We start from the raw sequence: 19486 nt of genomic DNA, 5'->3' as shown, positions 1-19486 counted from the left end.
GACGAGGTGTATTTCCAAATAAAGGATATTTACAGCCAATACCTGGAAAACCAACAGGAAAATGCATCGGTATCCAGCTGCAAATCGGATGCACCGAATAACGATCTGCGAGACGCAATTCGAGCACTTTTGGAAACACAGGTAGCGGTACTTTGTCGTCAGAATCAGCCAACAGTCTTAGATCAACCAGATCACCAGGAGCCACAACCTAATGTGAAGCTGCCGTTGCTGAATATTCCAGTATTTGGGGGAGAAAGGAAATGTTGGCGCTCTTTCAAGGATCTATTTGAGAGTACGATTCATAACAGACGGGATCTCAAAGATTCGGTGAAAATGCAATACCTACTTGTTTTCGTATTTGGATGGGGAATCAAAGCGGATGATAAATTCTTTCCCAATCAGTGATGCCAATTATCGCGAAGCATGGGAAACACTCGTTGGCTATTACGACAAAAACAAATACACGGTTTTTGCCCTCATTCGGAAATTCGTTGATCAACCATCGGTCAATAATGCAACCGGGTTGAAGAAACTGGTGGCTGTTACCGATGACGTCATTCGCTAGCTCAAAGCGCTGGGAAATGAGTACGAGACACGGGATCCATGGCTGATTCATTTCTTGCTGGAGAAAGTGGATAGAGAAACCCGCTCACTGTGGGCACAAAAAATAATTGACATTGAAAACCCACAATTTACAGATTTTCTGGAGTTCCTGCAGAAACGATGTGATGCATTGGAAACTTGCTCAGCTTTCGGGAAGAAGCAAATCAGCGACACGGTGAAGAAAGAAGTGAAGCCCGTTCAGTACGAGAAAAAGATTCAAGCATTTCATGCCGGAACACCAACCTCAACATGTGCGAAGTGTTGCAAGGATCATCCTACGTACCGGTGTGAAGATTTTAAGGCGATGGATTTGTCTGCACGTCGTGAGTTTGTGGTTGCTTCGAAACTGTGTTTTAATTGTTTACGTTCGTCTCATACAGCGAAGCGATGTACGTCGAAATCAGTCTGTCGTACTCCAGAATGCAAGCAGAAACATCACACGATGCTGTGTCGAAAGGATAGCAAGCAACCGGAAAAGAAGCCTACCGAGAATCAGACAAGTAAACAAGAGGACAAGAAGCGGAAATCACGCCGATTTCATCAAATGCAGCGCAAACGATCGTCAACAGTGAACCGTTTGTTTTCGCACTGCTACCCACGGTGGTGGCAAATGTAAAGGGAAATAATGGGAAGTTTTATGAGGTAAGAATTCTAATCGATTCCGGATCTCAAGCATCACTTATCACCGAGGCCTGTACCAAGCGCCTTGGACTTAAGCATATGAATGCTACTGTGGAAGTCACAGGTGTCAATGGGGAAGTAGTCGGCACCACCGCCGGCATGGTCAGGCTGATGATTTCATCGCGTTTCGACGAGAAAGTAAAGCTCGCCACTCAAGCGTACGTTATGGGGAAGTTGGCTGCAACTCTACCGTGCCAACAATTTAGCGCATCGAATATGCCGTATTTGGAGGGTCTAAAACTAGCCGATCCGCAATTCAACAAACCAAGCTCAGTAGACGTCATACTGGGAGCAGATGTCTTTCTGTCCATACTGCAAGCAGGACAGGTCAAGGATCACAACGGAATTCCTGTGGCACAGCGTTCCATTTTCGGTTGGATGGTTGCAGGAAGAATTTCGAAGCAATGGTGTACACACGCTCACCACAAGGTAATCAACCTGCACCAGGATGTTGACATCGATCGCACTCTGCGACTATTCTGGGAGGACCAAGAACTTCCAAATTCAAAGCTTTGGACAGAGGAAGAGAAAGGGGTCATCGAACATTTCAATTCGACTGTCACACGTTCGAAGGAGGGTCGCTTTATCGTCAGATTACCACTGGACGATTCAAAGCTTAAGCTCGGAGAATCACTTACCGCAGCTACCAAACGCCTCATAGCAATGGAACGCAGATTTCAAAGGGATGCAAACTTCAAGGAGAGATACGTATCGTTCATGAACGAGTATCGAAAATTGGGTCACATGGAATTAATACCAGAAGCGGAAACGGATCCAGACTGTACCCAGTCTTGTTACTTGCCACATCACGGGGTCGTGAAAGAGGATTGGCCTTACGACCAAACTCCGAGTCGTTTTTGATGGCTCTTGTGCCACGACTTCCGGAGTAGCGCTCAACGACATACTACTAAATGCACCCAACGTTAATGCAGACCTATTCGAAGCACTATTGAGGTTCAGGTCATATCCAGTGGTATTTGCAGCGGATGTTGAAAAAATGTACCGCCAAGTTTTGGTGCATTCTGAGGATACAGATTATCAGCGTATTGTCTGGAGAGATTTATCAGATAAACCGATTCAGCACTTTCGTTTACTCACGGTGACCTACGGCTTGAAGAATTCTGGATTCCTTGCGATGTCAGCGCTGAAGAAGGCAGCGGAAGCATACGAACAGCAGTATCCAGCTGCGACGGAGCGGATCAAGTATCACACCTACGTCGATGATCTGACATTCGGAGCGGAGTCGGAGGAGGAAGCCATACAACTGATCCAGCAAATCAACGAGATTCTACAAAGCGCGGGGTTTGTGCTGCGGAAGTGGAGTTCTAACTCAGCAGAAGTTCTCAATTCACTTACAGATATCAATGAAGATGCTATTCCTATCCAGTTTCCTGACGAACGAAATTCAATCAAGGCACTAGGAACGCATTGGTTACCGCAAGAAGATGTATTTATGTTCAAGGTGAATCTACAGAAGGACACACCCAATACGAAGCATCAGATGCTGTCAGACTCGGCGAGACTGTTCGATTCGTTCGGATGGTTTGCGCCAGTGATAGTTCGAGCGAAAATCCTGTACCAGCAGTGTTGGCTGTATAACTTGAATTGGCACGACCCGTTACCGCTGTGCGTTGAAGAATTATGGGTCGAGATGAAGCAAAATCTTTCGCAACTCGAACAAATAAGAATTCCCAGATGGACAGCCAACTATCACGGCCGAATTGAGCTCCACGGTTTCTCAGATGCATCTGAAGAAGCATACGCGGCTGTTGTATACCTTCGATCGGTCAGTGACATCAATGGTGTGCACGTTACCCTAGTTGCAGCGAGAACAAGGGTCGCTCCAGTGCGACAGATCTCCATCCCACGGCTTGAACTCAATGCAGCTGAGCTTCTGGCGAAGCTGATGAAGCAGATAGCAGAACCGCTCAATCGATTTCAGATTGAGAAATATGCCTGGACAGACTCGACCATAGTCTTGCAGTGGCTCAGCAGCCACCCTCGCAAATGGAGCACCTACATCGCGAATCGAGTCTCGTCGATTTTGGAAATCCTACCACGACGACAATGGGGTCACGTTCCCTCGCTGCAAAACCCCGCAGATTGCGCATCCCGCGGAATAACACCATTGGAACTTGTCAACCACTCACTGTGGTGGGCCGGACCAACCTGGCTGGCTGACGATTCTGGCAACTGGAAACGAAACGTACCGGACGAAGCATTTGACTACAATACACTTGAGATTCGTAAGCGGTTTCAATCTCTTAACGTTTCGGTTCATCGCACATGCACTAACTACGGGATAGAGAAGCAGATACTTGATCGGCGATCGGTATTGCGTGCAGCTTGTCGACAGTTGGCGTATATCAAACGATTCATTTTCAACCTGAAGGCAACGAAGTCAGGGCAACCCAAACGTTCGGATTGTCTTTCGCCGTCTGAATTGCATGATGCAAGGTTACAGTTTGCACGAATGGCTCAGTTCGAGGTTTACCAGAAAGAAATCGACAACTTGCTGCAGTATAGCGAAGTTTTCTCGAAGTCGCAAATCGCCGAATTATACCCGTTTCTAGATGGTGATGGCACCCTCAGAGCTTTGGGAAGACTGCAACAGTCATCATATTCATTCGAAGTCAAACACCCGGTGATACTGCCTAAGGCTCACCGGTTCAAAAGGTTATTGGTGGAAGAATTGCATCTGCAGAATTGCCATGCTGGGCCGTCGCTGCTGACGGCAACAATTAATCAACGTTACTGGATCAAGGGCTGCCAAGGCGTCGTCAAGCAAGTGATAAACAGCTGTGTGAAATGTTGTCGTCAAAGGGCTAAAACAGCGAAGCAACTCATGGGGAGTCTTCCAGCGGCTCGTGTTACAGCGTCACATCCGTTTGCTCATGTTGGAGTGGACTATGCTGGTCCGATCCTTGTGCGCTGTAGTAACACTCGGGGTGAACGCTCGATGAAGGGATATATAGTCGTGTTCGGCTGCCTCTCGACTAAGGCCGTGCATTTGGAGGTGGCCGGAGACCTTTCAACTGATACGTTTTTGGGAGCATTGAAACGGATGATTGCTCGCCGAGGATACTGCAACGAGTTCTGGTCGGATAATGGTACGAACCTGGTTGGTGCCGATCGACAGATACAGGAGCTCTTTTCAACGATAAAATCTCACAGCAAAGAAGCAGAACGATATTCGGGAAATCTAGGGATTCGTTGGAGGTTCATTCCGCCGTCTAGTCCTCACCAGGGCGGTATCTGGGAGGCGGCTGTTAAGAGCGCCAAGGGCTTGCTTCGTCCGGTTGTTGGAAACGCGAAACTAACCTTCGAAGAATTGTCAACAGTGCTGTGCCAAATTGAGGCATGTCTCAACTCAAGACCGTTATGCCCAATATCATCGGCATTAGACAGCTGCGAGGCTCTCACTCCAGGACATTTTTTGGTTGGTCAGCCTTTGAACCTACTGCCCGCACCAGACGTCAACCATGTGCCAATGAATCGGCTCGACCGCTGGTAGAGAGTTCAGCGTTACACTGCCGAATTCTGGAATCGATGGCGTGACGAATACGTCGCAACTTTACAGACCAGGGGGAAATGGAGAACGAACGAGGAAAACATCAAGCCAGGCCAGCTGGTTTTGATTAAAAACGACAACACACCGCCTTCGGCCTGGGAGCTGGCTCGAGTCGTAGCAGTACACCCTGATCAACGAGGATTGGTGCGCAACGTTACGTTGCGGCGAGGTAAATCTGAGTATCAACGATCGATCCAAATGCTGTGCCCACTTCCTGATTGAGGCGCTGTCTCAAGGCGGGGAGGATGTTGCGGTGCACCCCTCGATGCATCGCCGGTCTATCTACAAATACCTATAATAAAAACGGAAACAGAGAAAAGGGAAGAAAAATTTTCACTTGATGTGCGTACGTGACGAAATAAAGACGTAGTTTTTGTAACGCGGTCGTTTATATTTGTTCTTTCGGTTTACTGTAAACTCCTCCGGTGTATCTGTTCTCGGGCTCCGGTTATCGGTTCAAGTTCATTGCAATCTCTCTCATATACAGTCCGCTTATTCGCAATCCGTGACAATAAGTGTATATTTAAAACTCAGAAGATTGAATTTGTTGGTCAATTTCAATTTCTTCGGAAGGAATTCGCCCTTCGGATAACAAAATTGAAGCATTGCGTAAAGTTCGTCAACCCAGAACTTCAGAAGAGGTAATAAGTTTTCTGTTTCATGTAAATTACGTGGGAAAGTTTCTTCCAGATCTCGGAACGATTACAGCGCCTTTGCGACAGCTGATTTGCAACAATACAAAATTTAATTGGAAAGAAGAGCATCAGCACTGTTTTGACAAATTAAAGCAAATGATCGTCGACGCTTCTCCTGTTGCCCTTGGAGCAGTTTTAGTGCAGTTCTCAAGTAAGGCCGATGATGATTATCATATCGTATGTTATGCTAGCAAGAGCTTAACCGCCACTGAAATGCGATACTGCCAAATAGAGTAAGAGGCATTAGCGTTGGTATGGGTTGTCGGAAAATTTGCAGTTTGCCTCATTGGGAGGCAGTTCGAACTTGAAACGGATCATAAGCCATTGGAAGTGATATTTGCACCGATATCTACTCCATGCGCACGAATCGAACGCTGATAAGTTTTACGATTACAATCGTTTAAATTTACCGTCAAATATCGGAAGGGATCCAGCAATATTGCGGATTCACTGTCTAGATTAGTAATTCCCGGGCATGCTGAGGACTTTGAAATAGATAATAGTTTCCTTGTATTAGCTATTCAAGATACGATAGATATCGAGGAAATTGAAGCAGCATCTCATGACGACCCGGAAATGCTTGCCTTTAGAGAGAGCTTGAGACAAGGAAATTGGTCTAACAATATAGTAAAACAATTCGAACCATTCAGAAACGAACTGGGGTTCATTAGAGATACCATAAGAGGAAATAAACTCGCGGTTCCCAAGAAACTTCAACAGCGAATGCTAGTTTGCGCACGAAAGACATCCTGGAGAATCGGCGATGAAAAGAAGGTTGAGGAATGGCCGTCAATGGAACGAAAAGCGACAGCGGGCGTGTTGAATTGTGAAGGATGCCTGTCCAACGATAGCTCAATAAAGCGAAATATAGCGAACAAAAAAATTTGCTTCCGTCCGTTACAATGATCTATATATTTCTGTGTTTTAGTCATTACAGTGTTGCTAGTTTTCAAATTCGGGCATTGGGTATCCGGAACAACACGACAAATCAAAAATACCAAGAATACAAAAGAAATAAAGATATTTCACTCATTTGCATCATTCATTCACCCCCCGTTGATAATTCAGTTTCAACCGTTTCACCCGTTTCGACAGAAGGCATCAAAGCAACCTTCGCTACTCCTCGTTTATACTCTCCGTTTACCGTTTTAACTGTCACCACTCGAACAATATTGTCTTCGCCGGGATGTACAGCAACAATGCGGCCTCGTTCCCATTGTTGCGGCGGTAAGTTTTCTTCCACTAACAAGACCATCGCACCAATCTTGAAATTCGAGTTAACCTTCGTGTTCCACTTTTGGCGGCCTTGCAAATGATGAAGGTATTCGCGCGACCATTTGTTCCAAAAATGTTGATTCATCAGCTGGAGATGCTGATACCTGTTGAGACGTCCTACCCGTTCATCATCATAAGACGGCATAGGTAAAGCCACACCAGAACGCCCGATCAAGAAATGGGATGGCGTCAGAACGGAATAGTCGCTGGGGTCCTCTGACATTGGGCACAATGGTCGCGAGTTGAGAATGGCTTCCGTTTGCGCAAGAAAGGTGCTCATTTCCTCAAAGGTAAGTCGTGTCTCACCTACAACCCTCTTGAGATGGTATTTCATAGATTTCACACCCGCTTCCCAGATTCCACCAAAGTGTGGGCTTCTGGGGGGAATGAAATGCCAGCGGATGCTCTTAGTACTACAGAATTCCTTTACCTTTAGATCATGCTGCTGGTCTTCGAAAAGTTGCTTGAGCGCTGCTAGTTCATGGTTTGCACCAATAAAGGTAGTTGCATTGTCACTGTATATATCACTCGGCAGTCCACGACGGCTGGAAAAACGTTGCAGAGTTGCTATAAAATTATCCGTCGACAAACTTGAGACCAACTCGAAGTGTATAGCCTTTACTACCAAGCAAACAAACACGACAACGTATCCCTTGTATAGCTTCGTACTTCGGCCTCCGAGCTTAATCATAAACGGACCAGCGTAGTCTATTCCAACCTTAGAGAAAGGTATTGATGGATTCACTCGAACTCCTGGAAGATTGCCCATGTATTGTACACCCGGTTTCGGACGCTGTCGAGCACACACCTGACATGCTGAAAAAACCTTCTTAATCAGCTGCTTTACATGGACCGGCCAATACTTCTCACGAACGATAGCTAATAGTCCATTTTGACCAACGTGGAAGTGCTCCTGATGCAAATCTCGCACAATCGTTTCTGTGATGTGATGTTTTTGTGGCAACAGCACTTGATGTTTACCATCGTACGGAATAGCTGAATATTTCAAGCGACCACCGACTCTGATTAGACCATCATCACCAACAAACAGCGCCAGATTTCGATACGATGTATGCTGGGCAGAATTTGTTTTTAATACCTTCAGAACGTCACTATATGCTTCACGTTGAACAAGCAATAAAATTGACCTCTCTGCCCGTCTGACTTCATCGGCTGTAATCTCACCAATTTTATGTATTTTATGCACCTTATAATCGATGTACCGATGAACGTACAGCCACGCTCGTTTGATCTTTTTATAATTGCTTAGTCTCTTGAGCACTATCGGTTGGCTCGAACTTACTACCGTTAACACTACAGCTGATTTGATTTCAGGGATCATGGATTCATCAATCGATTCAGGTTCACACAATGTAGGTTGTGGTTCCCATAAAATGTGTGCACCACACCACCACTGTTTCCTTTGTAGCAAACCTTCAGGTAGTTCTCCTCTAGATATCACATCAGCAGGATTGTCTTCGGATTGTATGTAGCCCCACTGATAGTTCTGCGTCAACTCTACAATTGCAGCAACACGGTTGGCAACAAACTGATTTAGTGCGAGAGGAGACCTTTTCAGCCAACATAAAACTATTTGGGAATCACACCACAATTTGACAGCATGGAATGAAATATTCATCGCGGAAACCACTTTCTGTACCAGATCGGCCAACAGCCTTGCACCACAAAGTTCGAGTCGTGGAATCGTTGTCGGTTTGAGTGGAGCTACACGAGATTTGCTGGCCACCAAGTTAACGTCGATTGTACCATCCACAGCTACGCTTCGAACATATAGAACGGCTCCATAGGCGCGCTTGGAGGCGTCCGAGAAACCATGCAGCTCCAGAGTAATCGCTTGAGCTTGTGTCACACAACGAGATTTACGCATTTGATTCACAGCCAAAAGTTGCTGTCGAAATAAATTCCATTTTCTCATTAGGTCCCCTGGCAGCTCTTGATCCCAATCAAGACCAAGGCGCCAAATGTCCTGCATTACTAATTTGGCATATACAATAATCGGACCCAAGAAACCGAGCGGGTCGAAAAGCTGTCCGATTTCCGATAACACCTTGCGCTTAGTCGGCACCACTCCGCAATCCTCTGGAGCCACACGGAACATAAAGTAATCATCCTGGGGGTTCCAGATCAACCCCAACGTCTTGATACTGTTGTTTATACCAGATTCATCAAAGCTGACTTGTTTCTCTTGTAGTTCCTTAGGAATGGCTTTCAACACGTCAATGCTGTTTGAACAAAACTTATGCACTTCAAAGCCACCACGACGTAGCAGCTCTGATAATTCCGAATACATACGAATGACTTCTTCAATCGACGAGCCACCAGTCAAGAAATCGTCGATGTAACTCTCTTCCGTAATAGCCTTTCTTCCTAGCTCAAATTCTTCACCTTCGTCAGTGGCCAGTTGAATTAATACTCTCGTCGCATGATGAGGTGAGCTAGCAATGCCATATGTGACTGTTTGCAGTTCGTACACTTTTAGCTGCCCGTTATTATCCCACCATAGAATTTGTTGAAATTTGCAATCATCCTTATGTAGCCTTACTTGCCGGTACATTTTTGAAATGTCGGCAGTTAGCACCACCGGGTGGATGCAGAATCGGAGTATGATCGAGACGATGTCATTTTGCACCGTAGGCCCAACCAATAGCGTGTCAGTGGTGGTTTTTGCCGACGCATCGAAAACCACTCTTGTTTTTGTAGTCGAACTCGACGCCTTATACACGGCATGGTGTGGAATGTAGTAGCCACCACCATCCGTGCACTGAATAGCCTCCGACATATGACCTAAGGCTAAATACTCGGACATAAAATTGTAGTACTCATCACGTTTGACTGGGTTTTTTGCTAGTTGAATCATTAGCTTGTTAAGGCGTTTTCGAGCAGCATCATAAGAATCACCAAGTTGACATTCCATGCCATTGAATGGCAGTCGCACTACATATCGACCGGAGTCGTCACGGTAGTGTGTGGTTTTGAAATGATTCTCAACCACATTTTCAGCTGTTGTCGTAGTTTTTTCTGGGTGAACGTTTTCCAATTCCCAAAACTTCGCCATCGTTTGATTGAGCATCTCTTCATGGCGGTTAAGCTGGTATACCTGAGAATATTGTTGGGTGTTCACGACCGAATTGCCTTTTCCAGTAACCAATACTTGGGCCGTCGATAAAACGACTTGCTGTCTGGCACCACCAATGTTAGCACAAAGAGTTATAGCACTATTTCGCTGTTCAGGAACCTTCGGCTGCTTCTCAGATTGTAAATCGGATTCTGCTTCATGTTCTTCGTTGTTTGCGTGCTTGTCTGGACTTGCCACACCGAGAGTGTCATTGCTGTGAAGCATGCTGTGGTGCCTGCGACCGCAACCTTGCGTTTTACAACCTTGCTCCGACGGACATTTGCTGACTCGATGTTTGGCCTTCAAGCAATTGAAACACAGGACTGCCTTGGCCACAAAAGCTTTTCGTTCATGCAGGGGCATAGCTTGAAACTTGGCACAGCGATAGATCGAGTGCTCTGCTTTGCAACATGGGCATATCTCCTTTACTACCTGTACAAACGAGTTGGAAGGTACGTGTGACTTCTGATTCATTGGTTGTCGCTTATTAGGGGCTGCCTGATGTGCCGCTGGCTGCTGGGACCGATTCGTCCGCTGCAGTACACGACCTCGCTCGCGCAAGAAATCGATGAATTCATCAAATTCAGGGAGCTCGCCACTACCCAACTTTGTTTCCCACTGCTCCTGTGTCTCTTTGTCGAGTTTTTTGTACAGCACGTTTACCAGTATGAGTTCTGCCAATCCTTCGACGGGGTATCCATGGCCGTTCAAGGCATCGGTATGTTTACCGCAAAGCTCAACTAGCATTGAAAGCGACTTGCCACGATTATCTCGAGTGATTTTCGGACAGTCCAAGATAGCGTCGATATGGGTGTCCATAATTAGACGCTTGTCTTCATAGGCATCTTCCAGGATCTTCCACGCGGTGGCATAATCGCTGTTGTTAACCACTTCTTGATCTATTTTATCTTTTGCTTCACCAGTGAGCGAGTTTCGTAGATGCAGAATTTTCATAGCATCACTTTCGTTTGTATACTTAGCCATGATACTCTGGAATAAGCTTTTGAAGCTGTACCAGTTATCGAGAGTACCGTTAAAAGTTGGAAATGGAGCTTGGAGGTTAGGAGCTGGACTCTGCACATATACTGGAGCTATCTGTGCCTGTGAGGAAGGCAGCGAAACCGGAACATGCTGAAGCTCTTGCACTTTTAATTGCTGCTGTACTTGGTCGATTCGCGTCTGCAGCGTCACGTACACATCGTTATGAATCGTTTCGAAGTTGGCATATTCAAGTCTCAAAGCATCGCGTTGTTCTTTAGTTACCAGAGATACCATTTCGGAGTAAACCTTTTCAAATTCATCCGCTGTTCGGCGCAGTGTTTCTACGTGAAGCTTTAATAGATGAACGCTGATATTTTCCTCCTGCAACGTTTCACGCATTCGTAGCAACTTGTCTGTTAGCAGCTCCTGCCGGTCGACAAGAATCTCTAAATTCTGCGCCATAATGCGCTTTGAAATTAATGCCTGCTGTGCGGCCTTCTGCTGGGCAACGGTCGGGATACGATACACTCCGCCTTCTTCCCTCCCGAGTGATCCTGTGAGCGCGTCGAGAATGTTTCTTCGTTGAACTGTGCTCGACGATCTACGGGGTGTTTCACTTTCACTCATCAATAATTTTCAGTCTCTTCTTATTTTATATAATCACACGCGACACTACGTCCAGTTTTTCGTGCCACGGGCACACTCTTGTCGAGTCACTTCAACAATTGATTTTCGCCAAGATGGCGTGCGTCCAATCCTTTGTGCCACGGGCACACTCTTGTCGAGCCGCGTCGACAACTACTTTTCGCCAAGATGGCGACCGTCCAATGTTTCGTACCACGGGCACACTCTCGGTGGCGGAGCGCCACCAATGCGTAATTTGGCCTTGTGCCGATATTAGCGCACGATGCAATAAACACTTTGTGAATTGCCGGAAACCATACGAAAATCCTCCAAGATCCGGGAGAACGGACCAAAAATGTCCAACGATAGCTCAATTTAAAACTTTTGGCAGGAAAATCGGATGGTTCGGCAGCCTAAATATAGCGAACAAAAAAATTTGCTTCCGTCCGTTACAATGATCTATATATTTCTGTGTTTTAGTCATTACAGTGTTGCTAGTTTTCAAATTCGGGCATTGGGTATCCGGAACAACACGACAAATCAAAAATACCAAGAATACAAAAGAAATAAAGATATTTCACTCATTTGCATCATTCAATGCCAATTGATTGGTCTCCCAAGCAAACCAGTTCCAATGAGTTAGACGTCAATTACCTACGAAACCATGGATGGATGTTGCAATGGATTTCGTGGGTCCACTTCCATCTAAAGAATATTAGTTTCAATTCAGCTTTTTGTTGGTGGCTGCGTTCTCAAATGCGCCCTCCACTTTGACAAGTGGTCCGTCCAATGTTAATTTTGACAAATCATCCGTCGTGTCAATTTTGACAACCCGTTCCGTCAGTCTCAATTTTCACAACACGGTAGGCGTTGATTTTTGTTCTCGTCTGAAACGTTAAGCGTCAAAATTTGTAATCATAATAAACCCGGTTGAAGAGCACAGGTACAGTTTCAGTGGAGAAGTTTATTGTCGAGATCATCTTTAGACGAATCATTGTCAAGGGAAGTCAGGCTTGGCTCAGGCGGTTTTCGACTGGAGGGAGCAAACGAAGGTTATTGGTGAAACCATACTGCCCAAGGCGGAAAAGGACACCGTCATGACTGACAGAGGATGGTTCGTCCCGTATTCAAATCAAATGCGTTTTTAAGTTTATTCTGTTCCGTCGAGGTATTTGCTGCTGATTATCTGTGGAGAAAGTGCTCAGTTGAAGGAAAGGATTACTACCTATTTATATGGAATTTCCAAGAAAAAACATCTCAATTATGAGTCAATTCTATCTTTTGACAACTGTAAACAAGAACCGACGGAGAAGGAACAGTCCAAAAATCCTTTCTCAACTACTCATTGACCTAAATGGATTGTGCTTCAAGGGCATGGTTGAATGTATTACCGAGACCGAGCTAACCTGTTCGTTCGATTTGGTCAGCAGTATTCTGGGTGTTGGCTAGAGAAAAAGAATTTCTCCATTCGTTGAGATCTTCGCTGAAGGAAATCTCCGAACCGATTAGAGCACTGATTGCGAAAGTATACGATGTGCTTTTGGTCTAAAAATGTGACGAGCAGGAGCTGGAGGCGCCAATCAAGGAGCTGCTGGCTCGGACAATAAACCTGGAAAATCGGCATGGTTCCATTATAGCGGCTCTCAATATCATCAAACGTAATCTCATTTTGACCTAACCTGAACTATAAGACTGAAATTTTTAAATTTTTAGAACCAGAATTTAGGGATTCGAGGCTCTGCTCTTACCTGAATTCATCACGCACGATATGATCAGTAATAAAGCAATGAAATTCGGTGTAAATTCCGAAAGGCATGCAATCTTCTGACAATGTAATATCTTAGCAAAGTTTGTTTAAATATGCGCGTTTTTTGAACAACATTTGTGGTAAAATTTACCATCTAATACTACGTTCACACTACAGAGTTAAAACGCGTTTTAATAATTAGCAACAAGTAAAATGTCACCAAGATAGCGTTACAACATGTTTTAACTCGCAGTGTGAACGTAGTATAACATAACGAAAAATGCGATAAAAAATAACCTCTTGGCATAATGGCAGATGACAGCTGCAACGTTAACAAACGAAATCGGTAGCAACTCAGCCGGCTCATTGGTTTCGTCTTAATCTAATATCGCTGATGATTGGTTTTCCACAATCTGCCAATTTTATGATAAGACCGATTGACCACCGTATTACGCGCTGCTCGTTGTCCAATTTTTGTAAACCGATTTCGCAAACATAGTTTTGGAAAGTAGTTATTCTGAATATTTTTTTTGAATTGAATGTTACTGTTAAAAGGCGGTTCAATTGGCTGAATCCAGTCGATTGTGGCGACCTGAACCGAAATCGTGTTTTTAACGGAAAAACAACCGAATTTTTTTTATTTTGATGTTTAACGTTTGAGACGAAAACAAAAATCAACGCCTACCGTGTTGTGAAAATTGAGACTGATGGAAGAGCTTGTCAAAATTGACACGACTAGTGATTTGTTAAATTTGACATTGGACGGACGACTTGTCAAAGTGGAGGGCGCATTTGGGAACGCAGCCACTAACAAAAAGCTGAATAGACTACTTGAATCGATACAAGGAGGTCGAAATTGTGAATCGCCTTACGTCACGCGAGACGGTCGAAAGATTGAACATTATTTTCACACGACTAGGGTATCCTCGAATTATAACGTTGGACAATGCAAAACGATTCATTGGAAAAGCATTCGAACAGGTTTGTAAAATTCACGGCATAAAATTAAATCATACTGCACTATATTGGCCACTAGAAAATGGACTGGTGGAACGTCAAAATCGATCACCCTTAAAGTGCCTTCGGATCAGTAGTGCGCTTAGCAGAGACTGGAAAAGGGACTTGACTGATTACCTGATAATGTACTACACTACACCTCATTCGACGACAGGCAAACCTCCGACGGCATTGTGTTACGGGTGGACTATCAGATCAAAATTACCAGCTCTCGAGGACATGAAAACATCTCCGTCATCATCTGACTATCGCGATCAAGATCATATTATGAAACAAAAAGGAAAAAATAAACCAGATATTCGACGACATGCTAAAGAGTCGACCATAACAACAGGCGATACTGTAGTGATGCAGAATGTCATTCCCACCAATAAACTAGCCGGACCAGTCGGGACACAAGGCAATCGTGGAAGATCCAGAGTCGAGGAAAACATTTGAATGAAACGTTACTCATCTGAAAAAGGTGAATACTACAATGGGCCAAGAAGCATTGCAGGAGGAAGATCAACCTAATTCAATTGTTCATGACGTCCCAAACTTTAATTTGAATTTGCGTTTGTATTTAAACAATTTCACTCCAACTGACACTGAGCCTTAATGAACTATAAACTGTACATAATTAACCTCAAGAGTGGCAACAAACGGTTCCGAAACAGTGCAGAACTAATGACGAAGTCGAAGATGTTGGTAAAATCGTTGAAGCGACGGATCATTGCTAATATCGTGCTGTTGGCAGCGTAGTTAGTGTTGCGCATTTCAGTCTGTAGCAGTGTTCGAGGACGATTCATGTTGAGCCAGAAGAAGGTTAGATACAAATGTGATTCGCGAGGCGTGCCTACGGTCTTTTAAGGTGTGTAATCCTAATAATCGACAACGGTCTTCGTATAGTGGCAAGTTCAGCGGATCATTCCTAGGCAATTGACGTAACGCATATCGTATGAATCTGCACTGGGCGGCGTTAATTCTTTGGCTCCTAGTTCTATGGTAGGGGCACCAAACGATGCTTGCGAATTTCAACTGTGAGCGGAACAATATAACGCTTTGAAACATAACGAATCCTTGAATTCATTGGATATTTTGAACATGAAACCTAGTAGACGATTTGCTTTGTCAACGATCGCTGAGAAGTGATGGGTGTACGTTAGCCTTTCATCTAGGATGACGCCCAAATCTTTTACATGGCCAACGTGTTGTAGCTGAGTTCCAGCGATGTTGTAGTTGAAAGTAAACATGTTCCTCGTTTGATGAAAGCTGATAACAAAGCATTCAGTAACACTAAGAACCATCATATTTCTTTTGCACTAACTGTAGAAGGTATCAACGAGATACTGTAGCTTGGGGCAATCGGCTTCTTTCCTTATAACTGGAAATATTTTCAAGTCGTCGACGAAGAACAGTTTTCCTCCACGCATTAAGACGAAAGCCACATCATTCACGAAAAGTGAAAACAGTAGCAGACCAAGCGTACTACCTTGAGGAACTCTAGAATGGTTGGAAAAGGATTCAGATACATTGTCACCAATTCGGACAACGACTTCACGGTGAACAAGGTATGATCTCAGCCAACGGCAGAATCGGGCAGTGCATCCAAGTTTATCAAGCTTCGGTAACAGTATGTCATGATTAACAGTGTCAAACGCAGCCTTAAGATCTGTTGCCACCGGCAGTTGTTTGGACATTTGTTCTGTGCAGAAGGACGTGAAAGAAATCAGGGTCGTCTCAACCGATCTACCGGGGAAAAAAGCGTGCTGACAATTGCTAAGATAGTGCCGGCAAGCTGAGAACAGCGCCTCGTTGATGAGCGATTCAAAAACCTTCGACTCAATGAAGTTATACCACGATAGTTTTAGATATTGCATTTGTCACCTGTTTTGTACACCGCAAACATCACCGAACACTTCCATTATTAAGAAAATATTTGCTGCTGAAGTGACATATTGAAAAGGTGCACCAGTGGGATCGCTAAAATATCGGAACAATTTTTTCAGAATAACAGAGGGTCTTAGTCCTGGCGCAAACGAGGATTTAGTTTCCCGAATTGCAGACAGAATCGATTGTTCTGAAATTGTGAATACATCCATGTCCACAGCATCAACGGGAACATCACGAACCGAATTTTCGAGCACGATAACAGATGGCACTTGAGTCGTGAAAACACTCGAAAACTAACTGGCAAATAGTGAGCATTCGGATTTGTTCGTAAGTTTTGTTGAATGCGGTTCACATATCCTTTGTACAGCAGTTTATTGTAACTGCGATACTAATTACTGGCTATTGCAAAGAAGCGCTTGAGAAAAGAACATAGTCGATTTGCATATGCACGAAGTGCTTTGGCACGAGTACGTTTTAGATTCCGAAGCATGGCAAGTTAGACCATGAAGGCACCCTAGAAGGTTGGCATTTAGGCACGGATGTTTCCACACAGTCAAGCAGTAGTCGGTTGTAAAGCTCAACGGCAGCATCTACATCTACATGATCAAGTAGCACACTCCAGTCGATCAACAGCAGGGAGCGGCGCAATGTAGCTAGACCAGTTTTGCGAAAATTACGACGATCCGCAACTAAAGCTGCTTCGTATTGCAGGGTGCTACTGGTAGAAATTGTTATTTCTAAAGCGGGATGATAATTATCCTAAGGAACGATCACACTAGAAGCTTCACTCACGGAACACTCAGGCAGTCAAGGCGCTTTTCTGGAGGAATGTAAGCAGCAATCTTCGTCCAAACAGCTTCGATGCATGATGAACTATCCGCACCAAATTCACAGGAGACAAATGCGGAAGAAACAGGTATCAAAACTCCTCCGTCGCGTGAATGCTGTTGCTATAATCATCAATAATGTCAAAACGTAAATATCGTAGTCGCCGTCAGCTGCAGCCAAGTACACGTCCTTGATTTTCGTCCTTAGTCCTCTGACGTTTTGGTAGTACAAACCGCAAACCGTCAACGCCAGACAGGTGTCCCGGTATATTATCCGAACGTAATGTACTCGATGATAAGCTAGAAACCAAAAGGGTTTCAAGAAGCGGATCGTCATATACAGGAAAATACTCGCCTGAGCATGGAGCTCGGAAGACTCCCTCACGACCTCCGAACGCAGGGCCGGGACGACTAAGCTGGTCGCTGGCTGGTAGCACGACTGCGTCGGAGCGCTCGAGTACTGTATAACGGGAGTCCCAGTTAATGCAGCGGATGAATTGATTGATGCGGCCGTGGTAGCAAATTCGAATTGAATGAATCTGAGGAGGAGTTTGCAGGGTTTGAATCGGACCGAAACTCATCATCGTCAGCGGAAATTTTTCAAACAGCAAGAACACGGAACCCATCTGGCAAAAACAGAGATTATCAAACTTTTAAAAAATATATATATTAAAAATGGGAGCTGTGCTAAGGTATGAAAAATTAGTTATAAAGCTCAGAATAGGGGACGGGCATAGTTGGTAAATCGATTGCCTTGTACGCAGCTGACCTGGGTTCGATTCCCAACCCCGCACGTAGGGTTAGAAATTTTTCCAAAGAGATTTTCCTAAACCACAAAAACAAGCGAATGACCCTAGGGTTAAAAACTCTATAATCGAAATAGTAAAAAAGGCTCAGAATGAAATTGTACAGCTGTAGGAAGTAGACATACAAATAAACCTTGCATATCGGTTACAAGAACAGTAAAAGGTTAAAATCCGGATCGAATAAACATCGGCATCCCACATCCTTCCAGTCAGGAAAATGCCGGTTCGTCCAACTTTTTCAAGTTTAATGTAAAATGAAATCGGCTGAATCAGTTAAAATAAAACGGCAAAAACGAAGTATTGCTTCTTAATCCGACAGTTTCGGTGATTTTATTTCACCTTTATCAAGGAGTTAAAGTGCTGCTAAAAACGCCAAAACAGTTGCGCTCATATAAACTTTTTTCAATAATTTCAGAATAGTGGTATTCGTACTAATTCCATATCATTAGATTCCATTCCTGATCCACTAATATCACGGTTTTCACTTGCAGAACACCATCAATGACAGCGGTGGACGTCAAATTAACCAGCACGAAAAGCTTGTCCCGCAATTACCTAACGACAAACAGCCATGCTCGGTTACCAATAGCAACATGGAGCTTCAATATGAAGCACATTCTGTGGATGTGAGTATAATTACTAACCTACCAAGAGAACTGTCTAAATTACTGAAATTTGTCAATATTAGCAGAATTTTGACAACGACTGTAATCAGAGGAGCAGAATCTCAATACTTACAGTTTTTCCGTCGGAATTCAACGCAGATTTCAGCTTTAACGTTACTGAACCAAATGATCCAATAGCAGTCGAGGAGCATATTTCGATACAACTTTGTCTCTCTAATGGGTCTGCTGATCACAACTACAGTGCCACGGCGGAACATCAGCGCAGCGAGGTTTGTATATTAGTCTAAATGTATTTATTTCCTAATTTTATTGTTATCATTTATCAGGAAACAGCTTCGCCATCGTCTTCCACCGTCTCTTCCATGGGTAAGCTAAAACCATTACCGGTATTATAATTCCTTTAAACATTCTGTTCCTACTGAATAGTTCCACATCGTTGGGCCACAATCCATAATCTTCTACATCCCAGCATAAACCAGCGGCTTTTGCTTCAACAAGTCCTGCGAAGCTGTCGCCCACAACTTTACAGCAAGACAGCAAACCCCTTCCCGAACGTTTTGGAGCTAGTTCCAACCGTGCAGCTGATCCTATTTCCCAACAAAAAGGCTTCCGATCTCACAAGCGGTACCATTATCATGGAAATGGTCTACGCAATAACGTGTCAAATATTGTTGGGATGTCAGCCGCACAATCCTTTCAACACTTCGCGAGAGCCTCTTAGTCCCACTATCCCGGAAAGATGTGGTACTCCTGCAGTTACAGCAGACTGTCAACCAGGATCCAGTGTTCGGAGGAAATTAAAGCGACCTAGAGTTCGGGTATGTCCGTTTTTTCTTGCTACTTTCTGGGGCATTTTTCTGAAAAGTGTTAGATTCGTAAAATTATTGATAAAACAGACAACTAAATTCAACTAAATCTTTTACGCTTATTATATACAGTATTCTCAGCTACCACCTGCTGGTACCGACTCCTCGGACGATGAAATGGAAGAAGATCCAAGAGCGAAGCGCAAGGTACTTACTGTA

At 44.4% G+C, this 19486-nt stretch overlaps 1 protein-coding gene across 2 annotated transcripts in view; it reads left to right on the top strand.

Annotated features, from left to right (window-relative positions):
* LOC131688529 (uncharacterized) overlaps nt 1-19486 on the top strand; it is a 45148-nt gene that overhangs the window by 25299 nt on the left and 363 nt on the right. The window contains exons 11-15 of one of the 2 annotated variants that reach the window (XM_058972845.1): nt 18327-18461; nt 18527-18730; nt 18788-18827; nt 18888-19279; nt 19400-19474. In XM_058972845.1, coding sequence (XP_058828828.1) covers nt 18327-18461; nt 18527-18730; nt 18788-18827; nt 18888-19279; nt 19400-19474 — 846 coding nt within the window. Of the gene's footprint in view, nt 1-18326; nt 18462-18523; nt 18731-18787; nt 18828-18887; nt 19280-19399; nt 19475-19486 lie in introns of both variants that reach the window. The other variant, XM_058972844.1, reaches the window with a different exon arrangement.

The sequence above is a fragment of the Topomyia yanbarensis genome, chromosome 3 (genome assembly GCF_030247195.1).
Source record: "Topomyia yanbarensis strain Yona2022 chromosome 3, ASM3024719v1, whole genome shotgun sequence".
NCBI classification, from domain to species: domain Eukaryota; kingdom Metazoa; phylum Arthropoda; class Insecta; order Diptera; family Culicidae; genus Topomyia; species Topomyia yanbarensis.
This window is presented reverse-complemented; position numbering and strand designations above follow the sequence as displayed.